We start from the raw sequence: 27,484 nt of genomic DNA on the forward strand, positions 1-27,484 counted from the left end.
TCCTTTTAACAGAGGTGTATAAACATGGTAAGAAAGTTAATTCTGTCACCTTTCCCCCTCCTGTACTGGACCTCTACTGAGGTTTTTGCTGGTGCACAGATGAAGGGAAGCCCTGTTTACAGAGTTACTATTTCTCATTTGGCTTTTTTAAAAAGTGAAATGTAAGAAAAGGTTGATGTCTCCTTTCCAACTCACCTGATTTTTGGTTTGTTAATTGTGGGATTTAACATGGTCAAAGTGGCCCAAGCTAGAGAAATGAGTATCCACAAGTTTATGACCTAGCACAGGGGTCAGCAAACTTTTTTAGCAGGGGCCCGGTCCGCTGTCCCTCAGACTATATTTTGGGGGAAATAAATGAACAAATTTCTATGCCCCACAAATAACCCAGAGATGCATTTTAAATAAAAGGACACATTCTACTCATGTAAAAACATGCTGACCATCCGAGGGCCGGATTTAAGAGGTGATTGGGCCACATCCGGCCCCCGGGCCTTGGTTTGGGGCCCCTGACTAGCACCACAGTTTCCTTTGTGTTTATGCAGCAGATAGTGGGAGTCCACTAAAATCCAACTCCCTGCCCCACTGCATATACAGTAGATTTCTTGATTTGTGAAGTTCCTCAGATAATTGGCATCCTGCAAAGAATATCACTGAACAATCTGGCTTTGTGATGTTTTGATGGCCCTACTTTAACCCCCCCCCCCCAAATTTGTTTGCTACGGTACTACTGAAGCAGCTGAGCCTGCCTCACAATATTTTGAGGATAAAAATGGGAGGACTCTTGTATGGCACTTTAAGGTGGGATCTAAACGTAATTAGGAAAAATAGCTTCCTAAACACACTTGAGAGCTCCATAATCTGATGCATACAACTAGTTTTTACTGTGTTTTACAAAATAGTACAAAAACTTGCAATAATTATAGCCTATGCTTACAAACCTTAATTCTTCACATCTCAAGTCACTCTTTGAGACAGGACAACACCCCGTGTTGATACCCTTATCTAGTCACTAGAGAACACAGGACAATGATTTCTCCAGCAGACATGCTCAAAGGAACCTGCTTGTAGTGTGAAGCGCTCCATTTTCTCATCAAAAATAAGTACAGGAGACTTCTCTACCAGTTCCAAAAATCCAATGGGTTCACTACTGGATGTTTTAATCTCTTCACTTCTGTCATGTACAGCAGTCAGTTACTTTTCACTTTCACTTCTGGCATGGGCTCTGCAATCTTGACATGGTATGGCTCAAGCTCTTCTGGGGCAATGTAATCTGGAGAATTGCACATCAGGTCTCTTCCCTTGAACGATTTGGGGAAGGCAATGACATCTCGAATACTTGCAGCTCCTACTAGAAGGCAAATCAGCCTGTCAAGTCCTAAAAGACAGACATTGAATATTAGTGACAGCATCAAATTTCAATGGGATTTTAGGGAGCTCCCACTATCCAACGAAACTGGTGCTAGGTCATAAACTTGTGAATACCCATTTCTCAAAGGTAAAGGTAAAGGGACCCCTGACCATTAGGTCCAGTCGTGACCGACTGGGGTTGCGCACTCATCTCGCATTATTGGCCAAGGGAGCCGGCGTATAGCTTCCAGGTCATGTGGCCAGCATGACAAAGCCGCTTCTGGCAAACCAGAGCAGCACACGGAAACGCCGTTTACCTTCCCGCTGTAGCGGTTCCTATTTATCTACTTGCATTTTGACGTGCTTTCGAACTGCTAGGTTGGCAGGAGCTGGGACCAAGCAACGGGAGCTGATCAGCAAGCCCTAGGCTCAGTGGTTTAACCACAGCGCCAACTGGGTCCCTACCCATTTCTCTAGTTTGGGCCAATTTGACCATGTTAAATCCCACTTCCATGAGATTCAGAAAGTGGTTTTGCTTGCACTTGTGAGTCTAACTAGCAAACATATTTGAGGTGCGGATTAAATGACTGAGGGCTTTTGCAGCAATGTGGCGATTACGATCACTTGGATTATGTGCAAATTCCCCCAAGGTGTAGAATCTGCAATCAGACTTTTTAAAGAGTACTTTGCATGAATAATATATTTTTTGTGTTAAAATGATGACATCCTTTTCTGAACTGCTAGGGAGCGGCAATAAATGACCTTTGTTCTATTTAAAATTTTATGGTTGGTTCTGCCAGATGACCTTGACAAGGGTGAGGTTACTGTGTGCGCGCACACCCACACACACCCAGGTAATAAAATAGCCCACGGTGAAATCAGATTGTCATAAATGCTGCTCATCCAAACTTGTTTTTCTTAGGGACTGCAACTGGGGCAGGGGTGGAAGGCTAGATTAATTCAGGAAGTGTTCGTTTAGTCACTCCAGCATCAGGTTAGTTGGTAGGTGTAATGCAGGGGTCCCCAAACTTGCCTGGCTTCGGGCCGGATGCACACTGTGCTGATCGCGGAGCGGGCTGGAGGGCAGGGGAGCGCATACACTATTTCTGACACCCGACCTGGAAAGCGCTGGAAATAGCTTGTGCGCATGTGCAGAAGTCTCCTCTGACCCAGAAGTACACCGGAAATAACGCTTGCATGTGCACACAAGCTATAGAAGTGTTAGATGATAAAACAAAGCTTCTGTCAAAAATGTCTGACTTGTTGTTAGAATGGTATACAAAAGATGAGTTGACAAAAGAGGTGATGATTAAATGGGCAAAAGATTTTGGGCATAATATTGAATATGACGCGTGGTTGAAATTATGGAATCAAACTTTAAGATTTACAGCATGTACTGCCCTGAAGGAAAATGTATATAAGATGATGTATAGATGGTATTTAACACCAGCAAAGTTAGCCAAAATGTATAGAATGAGTGGTAAAGCATGCTGGAAGTGTAAAGAGAAAGATGGTGAATTTTATCATATGTGGTGGACATGCGATAAGGTTAAAAGATTTTGGGAGATGATATATAACGAATTGAAAAAGATGTTTAAATACACCTTTCAAAAGAAACCAGAGGCATTTTTGTTAGGGATATTGGGAGGAGAGATTAGAAAAGAAGATCAAGTATTGTTTATGTATGCGACAACCGCGGCTAGGACATTGTTAGCCCAAAAATGGAAACTACAGGAACTACCAACAATCGATGAGTGGCAGATGAAAATGATGGATTATGCTTAATTAGCTAGACTGACTTGCAAGATCCGAGACCAAGGAGAGATAAGGTTTCAGAAGGACTGGAGTAAATATGTGGACTACATGGAGAAAAACTGTAGAAGTTTAAAAACACTTGCAGGATTGAAATAAATCCTACGAATTGACTGAAAATAAGACAATAAAGAACTGCAAAAAATGGAGTTAGCAAGAAACCCGCATGAAGGGAGGGGGGGGAAGTCATAGCTCGGCAGAGCAAGGTGCAAGAGGAAAACTTAAGATGTTTTATATAAAAAATTGTTCGTTTTTTTTGTTTTATTTTAATGTTGTTAATTGGAAAATTGAATAAATTTATTTGAAAAAAAGAAGAAGGAAATAACGCTTGCATGTGCACACAAGCTATTTCTGTCGCTTTTCTGGGTCAGAAGTGGGCAGCTGCGCTGCGACAGAGCGGGCGGTGGCAGCGGGGGCTGCATAAAAGAGCCTCGTGGGCCGTAGTTTGGGGACCCCTGGTGTGATGTATCAATGAAAAGTAATATTAGTGTTGATGGTCAGTATTAATTGTGATTCAAGTAAAAGCAGATACTGACCTAATGCTATTCCTCCATGGGGAGGTGCCCCACTGTCCAGTGCTTCAAGCAGGTGAGAAAGCAGCTCTGTGTCCTCCTAGAAAAAAAGCAAGTATTAATAACCAGCATGAGTTAAAGGGCCAGACTTGGGTAAACCTGCTTTCTAATCCCTGCTTCCCACCCCCACCCCTCTTCTGTGTGCATGTGTGCCTCAGCTTAGGTTTTCTCAGTGTAAGTGTGAAATGGGGAATTCACTTGTGAGCTGCAATCTGCATAGTCCTCTCCCTCTGGTGCTGCCAAACAAGTACCAAACAAGTATTGTGCAGACTAGCTGGCTGGTACCATCATATATTGGTTGAAACTCGCTGCGAAATCCAATAGAATGAGCAGTATATGATCAAATGTTTTAAATAATAATATGCAGAATCACTTTTGCTATTACCTTCAGCACTGTCTCCAGAATGAAACGTTGCAGCTTTGCGCTGTGTATTCGAATGGAGCCACCTCCAATCTCATTACCATTAAGCACCAGATCATAGTGCTGACCACGGACCTGGCAAGAGCAGAAAGAGAATTTGACTATATACTTCTCTTTGTACCCTTTGCATCTGTGTGAAATAAAATCTCTCCTGTGAGAGTGCTATTGAACTAGGTGGAAATTTGCTTAGAGACAGGGTAGATAGAAATTGGGGGTCCAAAGACCCAAGTAATTGGTAATTCCACAGTATCACACACTTCTACATTTCCCCAGTTCTACATTTCTAGACTACTACCATACTTCTCAAAACACAAGGCTTGTGAAAACAAACATCTATTAAAAATCAAATTTTAAATTGTAAAGCATTATCTAACAAAAGTTAAAATCTAGTGAATTACAATGGGCCACTGCAATTAAGAGCACAGATAAAATAAATAAATCACCGCTATTTTCCTTCACATCTTTGGTTTCCTTGTATCTTTCCATGCTTTTCAGGAAGCACCGAGTTTTCCATTTACACACCTCTCAACAGTAGCATTTTTGCTCCTTTCTTGGGTGCTATGCTTACAAATTCCTATGCTGCACACTATGTAACAAATACAGGAAACTGCTTGCTAAGATCTTCTGGAGATTTTGGGGTGAAAGCTCACCACTATGCAATGAAGTTCCTGAGTGCCTGGATGGAATCAATGAAATCCATATAAGGCAGAATTATGGAATTGATATAAATTAATTATTAAATATAAACTATTGATTAATTAATATTAATTAAGGAAGTTATGGATTCACCTGTCCTAGTTGGTGGTGTATCTCATTGAAAGAAAAATGGGCTGGATTGTACCAATGGCAAAAGTAAAACCAACTTAATGTTAGCTATTGAAAACTAGCTGCAATTAAAATGCTTTGACCTATGGTGAATACTAGGTCCATAGTCTGCTCAAGGGCTACACACACACACACACACACACACACACACACACACGTGTGTGTCGAACAATCCTCCAAGGCTGTTTTGCCTTTCCTTTTCTAACCCTGCATAGCTTCTTTGAATACACAAAAAAATACAGCAAAGGCACCAAGTCACCTTGGCAGGATCTGTATAGAGGAGGTGCTCGTCAGAGGGGTGGGGGGCAGTGAAGGGATGGTGAGCCGATTCCAATTGCCTGGGGTTTTCTTCTTTCCGGAGGAAAAGGGGGAAATCCACTACCCATAGGAAATGAAAGGCAGAGGGGTTGCGAAGGGACAGGCCTCTTGCTTCCAGAAGATCAGCAACCTCCAAGCGCAACTTTCCCAACGTAGAACACTAAAAGGAACGAGGTGGGAATAAAGACTGTAGCTTAAGGCAACAATAATCATATTCTACACTTTATTTTATTTAGTGAATAACAGAGGCAGATAATTTGGTGGATGGACTGCATGCTTAAGACTTCTTGGATTAAGCTTATATTTCTTCAAACATCAAAAAAAGTAGAAAACCGTTTCTAATTTAAAACAGCTGCTACCAGTATTTAGCCATCTTGCATCCAAGTTATCTGACATTCAGTTTGTACTTCCGACTTCAAAAATTCCGAAAACTACATTGCATTACATATGGTCTCTGTTTTATAAGGAGTGCCTCAACTATAAAGCCATCATTTGGCTCTATGAGAGATATGGGAAACATTCTGACCTCTCACAGATGATCTGGGGGAAATAGTCAAGGTTTCAAAAGTCTTGCAACAGAGTAGGAATAAGAAATTTGCCACTCAACACTCAAGGTTGTGGAAGTCATCATATATGGTACTTAGGCTATGTTCAGCTTTGAGGAATTAAAATATTTTATATCCTGCCTTTCCATATTATTAAACAATAATATGTTTTAATATACTAATGGAAAACTGCACACAAAACAGATTTACAAAAGAGGAGTGGGAAAACCGGAAACTGGTTATGCAATAGGTACATCAGAACTGAACAGCCTTCAGTTGTTGTCTAAACACCACCAAGGAGCTGGGCCTGCCAAATCTTCTGCTGACCTGAAATAGCCGATCAAGCAGAAAACTTTACAGTAATTGTGCTGATGAGAACAATAAAAGACTTGGGGACCCAATATTCTCCTTACCACTTTCTCATGCTCTCCAGCTGCCAGCAACACGACGTCACCCACATTGGCCTGAACTGCTCTGACAAGCTCCCGTTTTTGTTCTTCATTCAGGAACTTACCAAGTGGGGACTTGATGCTGCCATCGGACCTCAAAATTAAGTGCAATATTCCCTGTTCAGGAGAGAAGGGCAGGAGAGAAACTTAGGCAGTTCCTGAAAAAGCAAGTAGATACAAGGAGGCCAAGTCCACGTCAGCCATGAACACAACTGACAAGGATTTATTTTTTAAAAAACCCCAACTTCATATAATAGCCATTTGCTTGAGGGATTTCTGCAAAAGAATGACCCTATTCCTGAACAAAGCACTGAAAGGAGGCAAGGTAGGGAACAAACTGAAGAAAAGGAGACACAAATGGTAAGCATAATTCTAAAGCAGTCCAAGACAAGCAGCGGAGATGGTGTGGAAAGGCCTGGCACAGTTCAATCCAACTTCCCAGAATACTTCAAACCCCAAGTGTTAACTGTTAAATTTCAGATACTGTACTCTATTTCCCATGAGCAAAGACACAGGAAAATAGCTCTGAAATCCTGCCGCACAACTCTACACTCAGCTATGCAGCTCCTTAGGCACCTCAGGTGCTCATTCTTGTTCTGTGGTTGGTGGGTGGCCAAAATGCATGGTTTAATAGTGTTTGAATATTTTTATTCTCACAGCATTGTACAGTTTAATGCAAAGACTGCAAACACTAACAAATGCCTTTCTGGATCAGATTTGGGTGCAGCATTTTATCTCCAACCAGTTACTTCTGCAAATCCACTTGCAGAGCATGATGGCGATACTCCTTCCACATTCCCAGCATCCAGGGATCAAAACCATCAAATACGCTTTTACTCTTAGGGCTAGTAGTCCTTTTTTATTATTAAACATTTTTATTAGATTTTCCAATTTAAACATCTAATCCATTTTCAAATTATACAAATATCAAGTGGATGTTTCTGTGCCTTACCTGGTTAAACTGGGATTTTGCCAATTCATTTAATGACTCCAAATCTTTATTCTGAAGATGTTTCTAAATAAAAGATAACAACAGATCATTCAATTAAGCCTCTATACTCTGACAGGCATTATTATTACCTTTGTCTATTTTTTCCTTAAATTATGCTGAGTGGTGGTGGTTAATGCTCCTTATTTCATTAAGCTTTTTCACATTGTATTTTAAAACTCCCTATGTTACACTTTTAACAAGGAATCAACTACCATATAAAAGCAATATGCAGAATACAAAGCAAGATAGCTGAACGAAAACTAAAAGAGAACAACAACAAAATGCAAGGAAAGTAAACTTGTAATGAATATAGTAATTCCTGGCAAAGAAAGCTTTGGCAATTCTTTGGTACAATAAAAGCACAGCCAGGACAGTGCAAAAATTAAATTTAATGTGCCCAAGTTTAATGAATAACCTCTCTCAGGTACCATCAACATGAGAGGAAAAAAGGCAAGTATTTGAAAGTCCTCTATTTGCCCTGAGCTTCTGCAAATTTAAACTGTTAAGAAAGTTTCTCCATTATCGGAAGAACTGTGCTGTGTTCAATCTCCCCACTATATGAAAGCGTAACACAACAGTGACACAGACCAAACACCAAATTCCAAGGGCTCCCAAGTAGACTGCTAGATGAGAAAATTGCTTACCTTGCCCCGACATAACAGCCAACATTCTCCTAGGGCCACAGGTTCTGCCTTGGACTACTGAGACCTCAATTCAGCCATCCAGTGGCTCTGGGTTAATTACCATTAGTCTACTGGGCAGCATAGTCTATATCTTTGGTTTGCTATGAGCATAACATCATATAGACCATGTAGATCATTATTGTAGATAAACTTTTTTTAAAAAACAACAACACTACATTGTAAGCAACCTTGAGCACTCCCATTAGAACGTGGGGTATAAATAGGCTCAACAAACAACAATACATATGCACTATCCTGGGCTCCTTGGAGGAAGGTTTGGATGAAGATACCATCATTCCACACACCCTTTTTCCATAAGTAAGATTTGTGATTGATACGACTGTAGGGAAAAGTTTGGAAATGTGTCTGAAACAACTTGGTGCCTTCTAGGCTCCTTTGAGAGGAAGGGCAGGATATAAATATAATGAAGGGCTAGGAATTCATGACAGGCATTTCTCAGTTAAGCCCAGGCAGCGGCCATTTTAGGCGTGCCCAACAGATGCATGGCCACCGACGTGTATGTCATTTTGGACCCAGAAGAGGGCATAACGGGGCAGGCTTATGTGCTCTCCACCGATGCGTGCAATTACCTGGAAAACAACTCCCAGGTAAATCAACTCCCAGGAAAATCGGGGGCTGCCTGTACACCTAGGAAGAATAAGGGTGTGGAAGGGGCTGGGGAGAAGAGGCCAGGGAGATAAGGATGCCCCCTCCCACTGGAGCATTTTGCTCTCCTTCTCCCCTTCCAAGGGGGTTCTTAGAAAATCTGGTTAGCATAATTACTGAGAAAAAACTATTACTGTTATTTAGATTTATAAACTGCCCTTCATCAAAAGGTCTCAAGGCAGTTGACAAGATAAAAATAGAAATAAATAAATAAAAATAAATAATTAAAATAAAAACAACAAACCAATTCCCCCCTTCCACAGACAAGGTACATGGTGCGTAAGGAAAAAATAATTCCCAGTGAATCCCTTTCTCCAAACACATGTCATCAGGTAGTATTTCTGCAGTGCAAAGCATCTCTGTAACCAGTTTCATTCACCAATCTGGCACATCCATTGTTTAATGTATATGCCAGGGACGTTCAACTCCCAAGAGATTGCAATCTACTCCTGGGGGGGATGACTAACAGTGATCAGTGATTTACCCACTGTTGGGGAGGCAAGCCAAACTTGTTGGGGAGGCAAAGCCAAGCTTTTTTTAGGGGGGACAGCTAATAGTTCTGCAGCTTTCGGGGGGGCGGGCGCCATAAATCACTGAACAAGTAGTAAACCCATGAGCGGTAACTCCGTCTTCCCTTTATTGAAATCGTGCATGAATAAAGGACAGAGGGGGCGGGACCGGGTGAGGGGGCGGGACCGGGAGGAAAATGAGCCCACGATTGACCGCTATCAACCGGAGATCGACCTGTCAATCACGGTTGGCTGGTTGGACACCCCTGGCATATGCCATAAAGCAATTCACAAGAAAACACTGCAATCGTATTATTTTATGTCTATAAAAATGTTTAAGAACAATATATCTCCCAACATAGTTGGTTATAATAAAATAATAATAATAATAATAATTTTATTATTTATACCCCGCCCATCCAGCTGGGTTTCCCCAGCCACTCTGGGGATAACATATCTAAAAACATAATAAAATCCTTAAAAACTTCCCTAAACAGGGCTGTCTTCAGATGTCTTCTAAAAGTCAGATACAGTAGTTGGTTCTACGGTTACTAATCTCTGTGCAGGGGAAGAGTCAAGAACTGTTTTGTATGGATAGTATATAAAGAGCAACATTACAAACAACATTTGGAGAAGAGAGCAGAACTACTCACCGCTCCCTGCGGAATGCAAATGGCTCTGCTGGTGCCCCGGGGCTCATTGAGAAATTTCTGCAGAACTCCAACTTTTGCGTTCCTGAACACATCAGTGACATCAATGATCTGAGCATTAGAAGTAAGAAGGTGGAGGGCTGTTAAGGCAGCACATGACACATAAGAGAGCGAGAGAGCCTGCTGAACCTTCAAGCACTGCAACCTTCAAGCACTGCAAAAGCAGGCAACCGGCAGGAATGTTGGTGGATGTGTACACACACTTTGGCCACCAAGAGCTTCTCATTTCTCCACCCCCATTACTTCTGCATGCCAGCTGTCAATTTCTGCACAAACCACAACATTAGTAAAGGTCTTTGTAATCTTTCTAGAGAGCTACTCTTTGCTGCCCCCCCTCCACACCCATTCACAGTGAATCGCAATGGAAGTTTGGGAAGAATTCTTCCTTACATGACTAAGTTCTAACCATGTTCGTCTGCTGCAGCAAAGACACCAAAGCAGTACTTGAAGGGGGGGGGGAAGATGGCGGTCTACGCCTAAACTGCCCCCCAAACAAGTTTAGCCAACTCATGGTCTCCCACCTGGCCACACTGTTGAATTGAACACTGCTGCAAAAAGAGTCTTCTTGCCCTTTAAAGACAACAAAATTTTATTGTGCTTCACTGATGCACCTGACCAAGTTAACCTTGGGATACTGTAGGAATTAAAAAGACCATTTGCTTTTATGTGGCTCAGATGCTCACTCTTGTTGTGCTTTCTGTCCACATACAGAAACAACGATCATTTAATACAATTTTGAAAAGGCATTTGCACTTGTTGCTTAGAACTTTACCATCAACCGAGGAAAGCAGTAGGCTACAGCCTGCGTATCTTTCCTTACAGCTACATAAACCTATATAGTAAAGGATGGTTAAGCAATTTGATTAAAACATAAATAACTATCATACCCAACTCTGTAAACTTTCCTGAACGGGACTTACTCAGTTTCCAGAACATACCTTCATTTCAAAGCGAGTGTCTGGCTTATCACTCCCATAGGTGGCCAGAGCCTCATCATAGGTAATGGATGGGAAAGGTATTGTGATGGGTCTCTTTTCCTCAGGCCAGGAATACTGCAGCAAGCCCTCAATTAAAGCCTGAATCCCAGTTTGGTCTGCAAATGACATCTCAATATCAATCTTGAGGGAGGGGGAATTAAAGAAAAAAGGGGGGGAATAAGTAACATTCAAAAGCATCATAAGAACATTATTTTTCCATATCTAAAACTCTTACAAAATAGATATTTATAATTAAAACAATTAAAACAAGTATCGTGGAAGCTAAATTCTGGAAAAGATACAGGTGTTATACATCCTGAATTTTCACACCCAGGAGGTGGGGAGGCAGCCTGTTCTGGACAGGGTTGAACTCCCCTGAAAGGAGCAGGTATGCGGCTTGGGGGTGCTTTGAAATTGAACACCGCACTGAAGGCTCAGTGGCTCTAGTGCAGGGGCATGTCCAGACGCCAAAAATCGCTTCTGCACAGGCGCAATTTCCAACGCTGCGCACAGTCCGGCCCACGGATGCTCTCCGTGGGAATGATCTGGCCCATGGCCGGTAAACCTTGCCAACCCCTGCTCTAGTGGCTAGGTGTGCCTTTTTTCAGCTCTGGCTTTTTTCAGTCAGTTACAGCCCCTTTTTTTGGGGGGGGGGGAAGAATTGACCACTGTACTACATGCTCTGGTAACTTCTAGACTGGATTATTGCAATGCGCTCTATGTCTTTATCTAAAGATTACTCAGGAACTTCAACTGGACCATAGTGCAGCAGCCAGATTATTGGTTGGAGTTCCCTTCAGAATTCATACAATCTGTTTTAAAACAATTGCACTGGTTGCCAGTTCATTTCCAGGCATGGGGGTAGCCAGGGGAGGCAGGGGGACAGCTGCCCAACCCCAAATCAAGTAAATAAATAAAAACAGATAGCTCAATTCTGCCCCCCAACATAAATCCTGGCTATGCTCATGTTTCTAGGCATAATTTAATTAAGGTACTCACACTAATGTTTAAATTCCTAAATGACTCCGGTACTAATTACTGAAAGACCACCTCCTTCCTGACATACCCTCTCAGGTGTTAAGATTTACAGAGAGGGTCCTCTTGGCAATTCCACCACCATCAGAAGTTCGGGCGAGGTGGGGTGCGACCTGGGAGAGGGCATTCTGAGGGGCAGCTCCTAAGCTGTGGAACTCGCTCCCCAGAGATGCACCTAACCACTATACCAGGCTTCCTCAAGCTCTGCCCTCCAGATGTTTTGAGACTACAATTCCCAGCATCCCTGACCACTGGTCCTGCTAGCTAGGGATCATGGGAGTTGTAGGCCAAAAACATCTGGAGGGCCGAGTTTAAGGAAGCCAGCACTATACAGTTTTCAGCAAATACTGAAGCTCCACCTCTGACTTTTGACACCTGAGATGTATATTTTTACAATCCACCCTAGTTTTGTGATTTTAAGTTGTTTTAGCCCATAATGGGTCCTTATGGTGAAGGATAGATAATAAATGAAAATAATAATTTATTGTGGTTCACAGCACCCATTTCAAACTGAAGGATTTGCACTTTGGCGATTTGGCACTGGAGATTCGTTTGTAATATTTCAATGTCACTGCTCCCTGTCATAACTTTTAAAAAATATTTTTTACAATATATACCCTTCAAAGGAACTACACCTCTTACAGTTGGTGGGGATAGGATTGTAGACCAATGCATTTATTACTGCATAAGCTTTCAGATTCTACGATCCACTTTATCAGATGCATCCACCTGAAGCTTACACCTGAAGCTTACAGGTGTGAAAAGCTCCCAGGGAATATTTTGCCAAAGTTCTAATCCCACAGTAATTGGCACTTGACACACCTTAACTTTTTGGCTTGGTCCTTAATGTGTTTTGGGGATGTTAGAAATTACTGTTTTAAACACTGTAGCAAAAGGACACTTTATGTTAGAAAAAGATCATGTCTTGTACCTGCTGTACAAGTTGTGCCGATCACGTGTCCAAGATTTCCTTAGAGCTTTTAAATCTTACATCAAATTGTAAAAAAAATAATACATAGCAAAGGATCTAAATTACCTGAGTGAATTCAGGTTGCCTGTCTGGCTTGGAACCTTCATCTCGATAGCAGCGGGCTACTTGAAAGTACCTGCCATTGGAATTGAAGGTCACCACTGTCACCATTCTGCTTGCAAAGTATTAATAGCATTTTTTCCCAAAGACATTCACCATCGGCAGGCAGAAGGAAAGAGCTGCTTGAGCAGTGGCTATGATAACTAGCACAAAGCTAGTGGACACAGAAGAGAAGGAATAATCAGTGGTCAGAGGAAGGAGGTTTAGGGTTATGGTTTATGCCTGAGTATTTTTCATGACCGTTGAACCAGTACTCAGTGCTCCACACACTTTGGTTTGATTACCTATTAAGTCCTAATTTGGTGTCCCCAGAACAATTCCTCTGCGCTGCCAGAGAAAGCTAGGGGCAGAAAAGGAGATTCTCTGCCACACTGCTGAGGTTTGTGTCTCTACTGCTGCTTCTGTTTGCCTTACAACTCAGCAGTGCAACTGCTCCACCAACTCAGGAAAGAGCAGGGGGTTCTCACATTGCTATGAGCAGAGGCCCTTTTGTCCAGGGGTCCTTTACCTTTATCCTTTACCTTGCCAAAGCGCCATGAGAATGCACTCCTGGTGAGCAGATTTGCAGTGGCCAACTTTATTGTGACTCCTACTCTTCCTATTAGGGTGGTGTCAGTTTCTGTGACAAGTAGCTTCTGCTGCCCAACCCCCACCCCACTCTAGGGAACAGAGTTTCCATTCCCCGGCGTAGGAGGAGACACTTGTGTACCATTCCTTTTGCCCTGGTTCCCAAGAAACTCACCTGTCCAGGCCTCCTACCATCAATAGCTGCTTAAACTGCTGAGGACTCTGGGGCAGTGAGTAAAACTTCCCAGCCTCTCGTGAAGGCACCACAAATTCCTTTGCACCCTGGTATTAAAAGAAGGGTAGAACAGAAGGAATTGCAGTGACTTTGAAAAGGCAGAAACTTATACTTCAGATCAATAAGCTACAAAACAGGTCCCCAAGTATTTTTTGCCTCCACCAAGCTCCCTTTGAAAGATTCAACACCCAACCCACAGCATTTACCTAGGAAATGGAAACCCACTAATGCACTTGGCCCACCAAACCCAAATCATGTCTCCTGCATGTCACAGTTGTTGCCATGCAATAACGCTAATTGTCAATACTAATGTGGGCTCCTAAAACACACCAGAGGCAAATAAACACATAGTATTTATTTGCAATGGTCAAGCAGGTTCTTCTTCTGCCCTTAGAGCCCAGTTTCACATCTATTGGCACAAAACGATCTGCCCTGATAAACATGCTAGCCTTAGTTTCACCTCCCCCCCCCCGCAAGTCAGGTGGGATGTTCACATCCTCTTTTCAGAAGCTTACATATATTTACAGTTCACCTTTTAAAAATTAAATAATGGAGAAGAAATGGGAGACTGCTGATCTCATGGATGCTGTAACACATTCAGCATCAGAAGGTGACGAGCCTTCTCTTTGATTCAGCCTGAAACTTCATGCACACTTGCATGAAGGGGCATCTGCCTGGCATATGGCTCCACCCGACCCCCAAGTGTCATGACCCTGGGATTGAGTGATTGTAAATCAGCTCCCCACTCAAACGAACCCCAATGCGGCTTGCAAAAATAAGTAACGATAACCTAATGGAACATCACAAGTACAGCATAAAACATATAATATAATTAATAAATATCATCGCTAAAAACAATTACAATCTATAAAACAATACCAAGAAAGCCAGCAACTAAAAAAAACTTAAACGTAATGTAAGTTAGTACACACACACTTCCACCCACCCATCATACAGGAGGCCCCTGATCTAACAGAAAGCTTTGCCATTTACTGCTATTTTATTTGATAAAGGCCTGGCTGATATATTGATATATCGCCCAGGATCGGTATGAGGAGCAGACCATGATGTCGGCTTCACTCAGCGGTATATCGCTGGTAAAATTGCCACAGCTCCTGAGTTCCTCTGCTAGGAGCAGTGTTTTTTTGTAAAAATAAAATAAAGAATGTTTAGGGGTACTCTCATTTTCCTGCTCCTATTGAAATACTGTCTTTTAATAAGCTTTAACTTATTAGTTATTAAGTTAAACCCTGTAACCTGCCTTTTCAACAAGTGATGTTCGAGGCAGTCACCAACAACAGTACAAATACAGCAAAACAGCCGTCACAGGAATACTGAAGCGATGGCCCCCCTCAACATGTATTGGACCCTTACATCTGTTCTTAAACAAACCACGATGTCTAGTTTTATTAGTTCTATTCCTGCATACGAACATGAGTCTGACCAAACTGCGGGAGGCAGTGGAAGACAGGAGTGCCTGGCGTGCTATGGTCCATGGGGTCATGAAGAGTCGGACACGACTGCATTGCAAGGGATTGAACTAGATGACTCTTGGGGTCCCCCCTTTCAACTCTACAATTCTGTGATCCTTTGAGATTCAGTTCCACATCTCCTGGAGACAAGGCTGAAGGTGCAGCTACCCACTCGACACTCAGATGGAGACTGAATAAGCCTCAGTCTGGGTTTGCTTGTTTTGAGAGCAGCATTGGAGCCTGCTCAGTCTGAGCTTCAGGTGCAGCTCTCCAGGGTGCTACTTGCTTTGCCTTAGAAGAATCTGACCTCTAATCTGCTTGTTCTTGCCTTATGGCAACTTCCCCCAACCTGCTCCCCTCCAAACGTTTCGGACTACAATTCCGGTCAGCCCCAGCCAGCAGGGTTAATGGTCAGGGATAAGGGGGGGGGGTTGTAGTTCAAAACATCTAAAGGATGTCAGGCAGGGAATATTGCTTTACGGAAACTGATCCATGTCTTGCCTGAGATTACCTGACCAGAACCTGAACTCAAGACTTCCTTGCTTTTTCTTTTCTTCCCTGGTTAAAACTCAAATTTCTGCTAGCATACCAACACCCTCCTTCCAGAACTCACCCTCTTTTCCAGAACTCAGGATTGAGAGAAAAAAATATTTGTTTTGAGGGCAGAGACAGTGGCTTCAAATCATCTCTGACACTCTGAAAGTGTAATGGCTGTCTTCATCCTTCCACTTTGAGGGAAATCCTTTCTGAATTGAACAATTGGAAACCTTTACAAAGCAATATACACGCAGAAAATACTTACCCCTGGAGTCTTCTTGAATAGCGTTGGCGTTTCCACATCCACAAAGCCTAAAACATATTTCATGTGTCACTTGTTATTGAGTAAAAGGAGAAAAGAAAAAGCATTACTAAATTGCTGTTATCAGTTAAGAACAAAGGAAGTTGCCTGAAACCAGGTCAGACCATGAAACTGTCAACAGTACTGTCAGTTTCAGGCAGAGAATATTCCCAGGCCTGTAAGGAGATGTCAGGGAATGAACTGGAGACCCAAAGCGGGAACTCTCCCATTGAGCCACACCCCTCGCCCACTTCCCTGCACTTCTCTCACCATGACGATTGCAGAGGTATTCCCGCATTCTCATCACCACCTGGGACCTCATCCGTAGGTTGTACTGCATTTGGGCGCTCCGCAGGTCCAAATAGCGATACTGCATTCGCAAGGCCTCGGTTTTCTGAGAAGGGGAAGGGGTTGTAATTCAAAAGAAAAAACAAATAAGTACATGAATGGGAAGCCTATGGGGGAAAGGAAATTAGGAAACATCCACATCACGTAGTTAAATGGCAACAAATTAGTGCTTTTCTTTACAGCAAAATGGTTCAAACTTCTCCCGCGTATAATTTTTCCCGTTTTGAAAAGTTAATTCTTATTTTTTCACACTATTCAAAATATATAATCTCAAATACTTATAAAATTTTGCTCAAATATGAACCCAGAAATGAACAGTAAGTTGCAAGAACTCGGGCCAGGAGGCAAACATACTTGGTACACTCTGAACATTAAAACATTGCTGATGAAGAGTTGGCGAAACAGGGCCTTGTCCTGGGATTTTTTTCACTGGAATTTATTTTTATTTGCCTCATTATCGTACTGGAATAGATTCCTATTTGAATTCATCTTATCATTACATAAATAAAACCTTTTGAAGACTTACTTGAAATTCATCTTCCTCGTGACCCGAGTCCTTGCAACTTACTGTTCAAATATGAACCCAGACACCAAACGGGTTTAAGAATGTCATGGAACTCAGATTTAGAATGTGACATAACTGAAGATACTTAGCCATGTGTGTGTGGGGGGGAACCATTCTTCTCATAATTTATCAGCTAAACATAAAGAACTGTCACTAAAGTTGATTCATAAGCGGTACAAGACTCTTGTATATAAATTCATCTCCACTCCTAAGGTGGTGGAGGGGATGTTCAGAAACTGGATCATATGCACCTATGGTGCAGCTGTACTAGAGTTCAATAAATTTGGGCAACGTTATACATTGATAAGATCTTAAACAGTCATATTACCCCAAATTCTCAATTAGCCTTTTTATGTATACCTGAGAAGGGTAATCAAATTTTGCATAGTATTTTGGATCAATCAATTTATTGTGCATAGCCAAAGGCCTTTACAATGTACAGCAGAGGGCAAGAACTAGGCTTTCCTCTGAAATCACACAACATAACCTATAGAAGTTTACAGCATAAAGTTTTAAAATTAGATAGCATTAACATATCGAGAATGGAGCTTCTTAGTTGCCAGAGCAAATCTGGCTACCAGGTGTGTAATTTGTAGATCTTCATGAGCTAAGAGTTCGACTGTCACTTCCTGGGGGGATCGGCCTCAGAAACAGTTAAGAATAGAGGATAAAAAAATTTCTCTGGGCAATTTTGCATAAGAAAGACTTGATATTGCACCTGCTTATAGCAGTTAGAATGACCATCAGAGCTTTGGGGGAAATTAAATGGGGCCAAATTTACTACTTGATACAAATCAAGTGTGGGATTCTGCCCACTAAATTATCTGTTGTTTGAATGCAGAGTTCAGAGCTATGCATATGCTGCCATTTCATAGTAGTACAAAAAATTATTAATTTATGTACTGCTTACATACCAAAATGGCTAACTGGTTTACAAGTAAAAAAATCAATTAAGAAATCCCTGCACAATGAAAACAAACAATAAAACAATTCCATCAAAACATTTAAAAGTCCCTAATTAAAATTTACAATAAAACAAGCCTGTTAAAAAGCATAACCATTAAAAGGGTTAAAGAAACAATTAAAACAATTAGATCAGGGGAACACATAAAACGGTGTGTTTTTAAGAGCCGGCAGAATGCCAGTAGTGATGGAGCCTCTTGTATTTCGTAGGGAGGGCATTCCACCACATTTTCACAAGCTCATGGAAGTATTTCTGAACCCTGATAATCATTCTCACATATTTCCTTTGCTCTCCAGCCATCGCTAATCATTCTTTTCAGTTGAAGACCAATTATGAAACATTTCCCCAAAGCGGCTAATTGGAACTGTACATCATCAACACACGCTTCTTCCCAAACCTCCTTTCTATAAGACTGAACATGAGGAGGGTATGAAGAACAAGGTCAACCAAGAATTTCAAATATGCATTGTACCAAACAGCCAACCACACAGAAATAAAGAGAAAATCACCTTGACAAAGTCTTTCATTTCAAAAGGAAGTTTCTTACAGGAGTTCAGGACCTCCACTGTTTTCACCTTAACTTCAATATCACCTGTAGGCAATCTCTAAAAATGAACAAGAAAGAGGCACATTGTTAAAAAAAGAAAAATAATCACCACTATTTTTACATACGGTACATTCCTGACATGATAGTACAATTGCTATCTGCACTTGTGCCATACTTTATTATCTTACTGAAATGTTTACTGCTGGTTTAAATTTTTTTATTGTCTTATTAAGCCTATCCAATGGAGAGACAACCCTTTGTCTCACTTCTCCATTTTGAAGATGGAGGCTTGCCTGGGCTCTGCACTGGCCAGGTGCTTCCAGTCAACACAGAGTCACCACTGGGCCAGATTCAACTAATTAATCCCACTAGCAGAAGCCAACAGAAAAACTTCTGCTAGCGCAACAGAGCTCCCTGCCCCATGTGGGGGATGTTGGGTGAACCCCAAAAGAGCATGTGGAAGAGAATAGGGGAGAACGCTGAAATCCTTGCGTCAACAGAACATTCACTTTAGAACAGTGTTTCCCAAAGTGGGTGATACCACCCCCGGGTGGTGGGGAGCGCTGGAATGATCCAGGGGTGCAATTGGGGGGTGTTGAATAAAACTAAGGGGGCAGTGGAAGCATAAAGAAAGATTTTTTTTTGAAAAACCATTCATACATGTTTTATCAGTTGTGTAGTGACGCTTGCTGCCAGGTCGGGCACAGTTGGGGGACGGTGATACCTCCCCTGGATCCGTGCTGGAGGTGAGGGGTTTTCCTAGGCTTGAGCGAACCCTTTTTGGCTTCACCCAGAGCCAGAAAGTGGATCACAGCTTGCCTCTCTATTTGACCAGTGGCAAGCAAATCAGTTAACTAAAAAACAAGCAAATTGCCTACAAATAACTAATCACAGTGATTTAAGAATGCTGCTGACAAAAATTAGAACCAAAGATTAATAAATTGATAGCAGCATGCCAGGTTCAACCTTCTCATTAGGATTATTTTTAATGTTATACCTTATACGTAATTTTTATTTTAATATTATCCTTTGTTACCTTAATATTCTGCAATGTGAATGTTACTATGGCTGATTATATATATATATATATATATATATATATATATATATATATATATATATATAATTTCAAGCCTCAAGGTGTTTTATTTACAACTTTCTTTCTTTACTATGTTGTAGGGTGTAGGTACAAATATACAGTATATAAAAGAACACAAATTCGTTTCTGCAACTTTCTGTTCACTTAAAGAAGGTAGCTTTCCAGGGGGCAATAAGTAAAAAGAATTTTCTGAAAAGGGGGTGGGAGGCCAAATAAGTTTGGGAACTTTTGCTCAGAATTACAATTAATTCCTCCTCCTGTCTCCTCCCCACTGGGGATGGGATGGGAAGGCAGAAATTGGTTTTGGCAGGAAAAACTAACCCTAGCCACTTTGGCCCTGCATAGCTTATTTTAAGCATTATTATCAATCATTTCTATAGTGCCGTCAAAGTGCAAGGCACAGTGCACAGGACCTGAAGGCAGGTCTCTGTGCCAAGGAACTTGCAATCTAAAATGCAACATACAAGAAACAGAGAAAGGGGAGGGAAGTGGAAGCAGAGGTTAGCATGGGAAAAATATGCGACTGTTTCAGCTGCATGTAAGAAGCTGAGCTGCAGGCAGATATGGAGCCAGGGGGCTAAGCCAAGCAAAGGTCATGAGAAAGGTGGGTTTCGATGAAAGAGCAGTTTGGCGATATACTGTTGGAAAAAACAAGCTGCATTGGCCTCTGCCTGCAAAGCACCTGGTGAAACTGCCTCAGCTCTCACCCCGAGAACTGAGGCGGTTTCACCCAGGCTCCCACAGGCTGGGACAACGCAGCTTGTTTGCACAGCTCAGCTGCGGAGGGGGAAGGTTCCCCCTCTCCAGCCGAGACAGTGTCGGCGCTCCCCCCACTCAAGGGCGAGTGGGCAGAGCATCGGGGCTCCTTTAACTGCTCGCTGCGGGGAGTACCAGGCGCGCCCACCCTCAGCTGAGCAGTTTCAAGGAGCCCCCACCCCGCCACCGGCCCACGGGAGCCAGCGCTGGGCTGGGGGCTCCTTTTTAACTGCTCGACTGAGGTAAGGACAGCTTCACACTCCTCAGCCGAGCAGTTTAAAGATGCAGAGGGACTCCAGTCAAGTTGGCCAAGATTTATAAGAAAAAAGACGAGAAATGTTGGAAATGTCGGTTGGAGGATGGGGATACATACCATATGTGGTGGCGTTGTAATGTGGTTAAGGTATTTTGGGAGCAAATATACAACGGGCTAAAAAGATTACTAAAATATACATTCCCCAAAAAGCCAGAATTGTTTTTGTTGGGATTAATGGGGGAAAGATATTAAAAAAGAGGATCAAAAAATATTTATGTATGCCACCACAGCGGCCAGGGTGCTACTGGCGCAAAGATGGAAAACAACAGAGGTTCCAACTGTGGAGGAGTGGAGGGTTAAAATGGTAGAATACCTGGAATTGGCCAAACTGACTGGAAAAGTAAGAGAACAAAAAGATCAGGAAGCCCAAAAAGAATGGGAGAAAATTTACAGAATATCTAAAAAAATATGGTAAACCAACAATAACACTAATTGGCATGAATTAACATCTACAACTGTAATAATGGAACATAACTGAGATTTTGATGAAAGAGAAAATATATAGAAACGAAGGATGAAGAGCAGGTAATAGATAAAAGAGTATAGAAAACCAAATGTGAAAGAAGGTGGAAGTCTGGTTCGGCGGAACTAAAGGAGAAAGATAATACGAAAAGATGTTAAGATAATAAGGGGGAGGGGGAAAGGGTTTTTCTTTTCTTCTTCTTTTATTATATTTTGTGAAATAACTGTTATTGGCATTGTAATTGATTGTAGTCTTGAATATATCTGGATATTATTTTGGTATGGATATTTACTTTGAATAAGAACACATAAGCCTGTATTAGGAATTATGTATGAAAATCAATAAAAAGTATTTAAAAAAATAAAATAAAATAAAGATGCAGAGGGAGGAACAAGCTGTATGAGGGCAGAGCGCAATGGCGGTTTCACTCAGTGATATATTTCACTCACCACTCCTGAGCCCCTCTGCTAGCAGCTGGAGGAAGGACCTCTAGCAGACACTGGTAGCCACTGCTTTTTTTTCTGGAGGACACAGACCCCTAAACATTTTGTGAATCTAAGTTTGGCCTCGTTGAGGGATAGTATTTCAATAGTAGCAGGAAAATTAGAGTACCCCTCAACATGTTTTAAAAAACAAAAAAAAGTACTGCTGCTAGCAGAGGTACTCGGGAGTGGTGGCGGTTTTACCAGCGATATACCGCTGAGTGAAGCCAACATCATGGTCTGCTCCTCATACCGATTCTGGGCGATATATCAATATATCGGCCAGGCCTTTATCAAATATAATAGCATTCAATGGCAAAGCAATACAAATCCAGACCCCCACTTCCCAAACACTGTGTCACGTGTGAAGAGGCATTTCAGCTTTTGGGAAACAGTTTGCGGTGTCTTGAAGTGGCCAAGTTACACTGAGATAAAATCAGAGGGAGATTCTCCTTAAAGTACGCACGGGGTTTGTCTGTCCTGGAGGCCGGGGGACCACAGTTCCAGTCACCCTCAATACAGATTCAACTGGAGTGTCATGCAAGATCTTCCTCAAATGGGAAGCTGCCTGCAGAAAGACGGAAACAACACATAAGATTGCACAGGTACATTGTTTAGTTGGTCTCTAAGGTGCTACTGGAAGGAATTCTTTTACATTGTTTAGGAGCACAGATTTAGAATGGATGAGCTACCTTAGTAGTGGGCCAATTTCAGTGTTGTAGTCTAATATTAGGCTCCTCTGCCAAAGTAGAACTTGCACAGCCCACAAATTCACAAGCAAGAATGAATTATCCTGCTGATGAATTCTATCTTGAGATTATAAGAAGTGATTTGCTGAATCAGATCAAATCCCACCTAGTCCAGCATTCCTTTCTAGAATCCTAGGTAGTACCGGTAAGCATAGGGCTGGTTCGTAGTTTCTGTGGGTGCTGAACCTGCATAAATGACCCCCTTTTATCCTACTTGAAATAAGACAAGAAAAAGACAGGCAGGCGAGATAAACAGCAGAATGTGATTTCTACCTTTAAACAAGTCACATTCAGCTTCTGCTCTTCCTCACCTTACTGCTAAGCTCACTTCCCTGCCTTATCCTTGTAGGCCAGCGGTTCCCAACTCCCCTGATCTCAGACCACTTGAAAGTCGCTGAGGGCCTTGCTGAGATCATGAGATGATTTTTCTGCCTGCCGTCGCATTTGTAATACAGTGGTGCCTCGCTTAACGAATGCCCTGCTTAACGAAATTTCCGCTTAACGAAAGGATTTTTCGAGCGGAGGTTGCCTCGCTAGACGAATTCGTTTTACGAAAAATTCATCTAGCGAATCGCGGTTTCCCATAGGAATGCATTGAAATTCAATTAATGCGTTCCTATGGGCAAAAAAAATCAATGCATTCCTATGGGATTCGCTAGACGAATTTTTCGTTATAAGAGAAGACCCGTGGAACGAATTAAATTCGTCTAGCGAGGCACCACTGTACACTGTGCTGGATGTTGTGTGGTTTATAATTGTATATTATTGCTCCTTTTAATGCTGATACATTTCATAGAATTCAAAGTATAACACAATATAATATACAAATAAAAAACAATACAAGAATCCTAAAGCCCTTTTCAGGCACTGCTTAAGTGTATTCATAACACCAATAAGGCCACCAATGAGAATACTTTTCTTTTAAAATGAGCAGAGAATATAAGCAAAAATAATCTACTTATGATTGTATATTCGTTGATAAATCTTGTGTGTAGTCACAAAGAATGAACATCTATATGTCGTATGTCCACTTGTAAATGATCAGAAGTAGTTATGGGAAGTTATCAAGTTTGCTGTTACATATTCAGAATCACAGTGCCTGCAATGTGTTATGTTTAAATAACTGCAACATGACAGTCGACAATAAATAATTTAACCTGTGCAACTGCAGGAGCAACCCTTGATAGCTCACCTCATCCTGAGGTATGATAATCTGGGTGAGCCCTTGGAAGTCTCTCAAAACCACAAACTGCTGCTGTCTGATCACAGGAGACACAAACAGAAATGTTTATAACACTTCAGGTAAAACCTCTACATTAGAGCGAGCTTAAATGACGTCAGTTTACATTTGCAGATAAATAATATAGTACAGAGTTCCTGAGACTACTATTTCATGCTCATGTCTAAGAGAGAAAAGAAATCTCTGCATATTGAACTTCAGAAAACCAGGGGAAAGCTAGGTTAGGACCTTCTCCCAAAGAGTCCCAAACATGCTATATCCCACAAGCACATTCTCCCTTTCAGAGCTGACCATTCATATTGGAGTGAAACCACTAGCAACCAAATCAGACTGCTGTAGGGACAAAAAGGATATTGAAAGCCATCAAGAGATCACGTAGAACCAGCAGAAATAGGTCCAGAAAATCAGTTTCATCTACCGGTAATAGTGCTTGGTTAAGGTTAACAATGTGGGAACTGGTACTTAAGTCTCATCTATTTAGAACACTTCAATAATTTTTTTCAGTTCACAGAAGAGATACTAGAATAGATGGACCCTAGTTTTGACTCTGGGAAGCAATTCTATTGCTTATGGTTTGCCATAACACCTTCAATCTAACAATCCTGGATGTTTTTATTTACCTCTGATATTGAATCCATCCACACAGGGTGACCTCCTGACCTACATGGGCAGAGCGCAATTCCCCACACGTTTTTGTCCGGGAAACAAAACTATTGACATCTTGTGTAAAGAAAAAACAATTACATTTAATTACATTCATAAGAAAGGTAATACATTTTCAACACAGTATAAAATATTATCAAAACAAATTATAGAGATGCCAGTTATGGGCATGAATATTAATAGTGCAATCCTATATATGTCTACTCAAAAGTGTCTACTCAAAAGTAAGTTCAATAAGGCTTACTAGGGTGGATATTGTATAAATGATGTAAAGAATAAATTAATTGCACAAGGTATCTAGATAACATTTAATGTCATTAGTTATTTTGCACAGCTATTGCTCATCAGTTTCCCCACTGATTTTACAGTGCCCAAACTGGACTGGCCAGTGGTTTAAATTCCTTACTTTAGTTCCACAAAACTACTTGACTAGCTACAGCTAAAGGCACAGCCATTCCCTTGTTCCAGTGTTCTTTAACAGCAGCATCCCAGTTTCAAAGCAGCAACAGCCATTAGTGTGAAAGAGCCAAACAACGAACAAAAGCTTACATAAGGGAGCAGCACTGCTCAGAGACATAGGAAAGCTTCCTAGCAAAAAAGTAGCAATTCATTCTATGAGGCATCTTGAAAGAGCCCATAATGACAAAAACTGTTCAAGAGCAGTCAGTAGGAGCTAGAGCAGGCACCGGCAACCTTCGGCCCATGGTCCAGATACGGCCCATGGAGGCCATTTATCCGGCCCACGGGCCGCCCGTGAACCGAGCCGCCCGCTCGGCAAGTTCCCCACGTGCTGCGGTAAACCGGCGCAGTGCGGCGCGGGGACTTGCTGAGCGGCGCCGGAAATTGCATCTACGCAGCCGCAGAAGCAATTTCTGGCGCTGAGGACATTTTGGAAATGGGCAGCCAGCACCGGAAATGGCTTCTGCGCAGCTGCGGACAAGCGCAGAAGCCATTTCCGGTGTTTGGGACATGGGCAGCGCGGCACCGGAAATGGCTTCTGCGCCTGTGCTGCCCATGTCCGGCCCGCGGACGATAGTCCGTGGGAATCCTCCAGCCCACGGGCAGAAAACATTGCCAATGCCTGAGCTAGAGGAAAACATTTAGAACATCCTGGATATTCCATTTTGTTTGCCTGACAAACTAATCCTATGGAGAATTTAATTTGGCCCATTAATTTAAGCAGGTTTGTACACAATTACAATCTTTAGGGGGCAGCTCTAGCTAGAGTTGTGCTGACACTATTTTTCCTCAATCAGATTCCAAACACTATCAACAAGATTTTCAAGACACTATTTAAAGTTATAGGGTTTCTATTTTTGGCTGGTCTATTGGTCTGAGAAACTGAAGTTTTATACTAATTGTTGCAACAATCAATATCATCATCCTGTGGTACCCTAAAACACATTTATTGCAGCAGAAGCTTCCGAGCATTAAATACAATGATCATCTAAATAAGCAGGTAAATATTCTCCAGAGAAGAAACAGAGGTGTTTTTGTTTGTCTACGTTTTTTTACAAGGAGACCCAACGATCAAACCTATACAGGGATTTCTCTTTTCCCTCCCTCTTATGTTTTTAAACTGTTCTTTATTTTTAATCTGTAAGCTGCCTTGAGTTCCTGTCAGGTGTCTGCCTGCCTATTGAAATCAAGCAGGTGACTTTACTGTACTCCTTTCGGCACCTGCTACAAACACCTTTCTTTTAGACAAACCTACACAGATGCTTAAGAAGGTTCAGGCAAATCTTAATCCATTTTAGCATTTTGGAAATAGGCTTGTCAATTTTTCCTTGATTTTTACTGTTTTATCTTTTGTAAACAGCTTTGAGTTGTTGTTGTTTTAAGAAATCAAACTGTGTATAAATTTCAAGGAAATAAATATTTAAAAACAAACAAAGAATAATGATAATCATATGGGATTGCACTCCCTTTGAAGGAGCAGATATGTAACTTGGGGGAATGTCTGAATCCTTTGATGGTACAGAGTGCCTTCCATCAGCTTTGACTGGTGGCCCAGCTGTGCTCCTGGACAGCGATAGTCTAGCTCTGGTAACCTCTAGTTATATTACTGTACTTCAAAGCGAATTTGGAGGCCAAGTTGCTCACTGGGGCAAGACCGCTTGAGCATAGTACTGTACATTGAACCTGGCCTATCTGCACTGGCTGCCACTTAGTTTCAGGCCCAATTCAAAGTTCTGGCTTTGGTTTATAAAGTCTTAAACAGCCCAGGACCACAAGGACCGCTTCTCCCCATCTATACCTACGATCATCACCTGAGGCATTTCTTTATATGCCACCTCCATGACAGGTCTATAGGATGGCAACATGTGAGCAAGCCTTTTCTGTTTTTGGGATGCTTTCTCCAGGGAGGCTCACCTGGCACCTTCCTTACATATCTTTCGGTACCAGGCAAAAACATTTCTCTATAACCAGGCCTTTGAGTGATTTAAAAAACCTTTGGCCTTTTAAACTGGGGGGGGGGTATTGTTTTTGTTATTACTGTATGTATTTTTGTGCTTTTATGTAAACCTCCCTGTGATCTTTGGATGAAGCCATGAAGGGCAGTATAGAAATTTAATTTAAAAAAATTACAATAATTCTTAAGAATCATACACCGCTGGTTGGTAAGAAAAACGTCAAAGCAGTTTACAAAAAGATAAAACAGTAAAACTGAGACAAATTCACAAGCCTACTTTTAAAACCTACAAAAGTTAAGATACTAAAAAAAAGGATCAACATTCACCTAAGCATCTTGGTAGCTCTTGTCTAAACAATAATATTTTGTGCAGACGCCCAGAAGAGCGCAGAGAAGGCGCCTGCTTTACCTCCAGTGGCAGGGAGTTCCAGAGAGCGGGCGCCGCCACATGAAATGATCCGCTTCCTTACCGGTGCGGAAATGGGGCATTAAGGTGGGGCACCTCTAGGCGCCAAATGCAGGGAGCGCAGCGGCCTCGCGCCTCCCCCCGACCCCCCTCTCTCCACGGGCGCCACGAACCTGCAGGGCCGGCGCCGTGTGCGTGGAGCGTCGGAGTGCCGGCGGAGACGCGCCTGGCGCCGCTCTTGGCCGCCCCCCTTCGGAAGAGCAGCGACAGAGGGGCGCGGAGGGGGCCCGGCAGCCCGCGCATGGTCCTCCAAAACACCGGCATCGGATCCTCGCGTTCGCTCTCCGCCCCTTCAAGGAAACGCCTCACGTGACGGCCAGGCCAGGCCCCCGCGCGCCGCTCAAAGGGTCA

At 42.2% G+C, this 27,484-nt stretch overlaps 1 protein-coding gene across 1 annotated transcript; it reads right to left on the bottom strand.

Moving 5' to 3' along the window:
- Window positions 1-32: 32 nt before the first annotated feature.
- On the bottom strand, window positions 33-27,435 carry DARS2 (aspartyl-tRNA synthetase 2, mitochondrial). Its single transcript, XM_035122419.2, has 17 exons — window positions 27,247-27,435; window positions 24,212-24,311; window positions 23,544-23,610; window positions 22,069-22,170; window positions 18,449-18,544; window positions 16,333-16,456; window positions 16,027-16,073; window positions 13,693-13,799; window positions 12,897-12,966; window positions 10,787-10,966; window positions 9,792-9,899; window positions 7,242-7,304; window positions 6,254-6,406; window positions 5,237-5,455; window positions 4,117-4,227; window positions 3,696-3,771; window positions 33-1,375 (listed from the first exon to the last, which is right to left on the bottom strand). Exons 1-17 carry the CDS (start codon window positions 27,395-27,397, stop codon window positions 1,188-1,190), a joined length of 1,962 nt encoding a protein of 653 aa, XP_034978310.2. The 5' UTR covers window positions 27,398-27,435; the 3' UTR covers window positions 33-1,187.
- Window positions 27,436-27,484: the final 49 nt, after the last annotated feature.

Source organism: Zootoca vivipara, chromosome 7, assembly GCF_963506605.1.
Source record: "Zootoca vivipara chromosome 7, rZooViv1.1, whole genome shotgun sequence".
NCBI classification, from domain to species: domain Eukaryota; kingdom Metazoa; phylum Chordata; class Lepidosauria; order Squamata; family Lacertidae; genus Zootoca; species Zootoca vivipara.

Coding starts and splice junctions, on each gene's coding strand:
- DARS2 (XM_035122419.2), bottom strand. CDS start 27,397: ATGCCGGTGTTTTGGAGGACCATGCGCGGGCTGCCGGGCCCCCTCCGC. Junction 24,312..27,246: donor ACACGGCGCCGGCCCTGCAG/GTTCGTGGCGCC, acceptor TCTTTACACAAG/ATGTCAATAGTTTTGTTTCC. Junction 16,074..16,332: donor ATACCTCTGCAATCGTCATG/GTGAGAGAAGTG, acceptor AATATGTTTTAG/GCTTTGTGGATGTGGAAACG.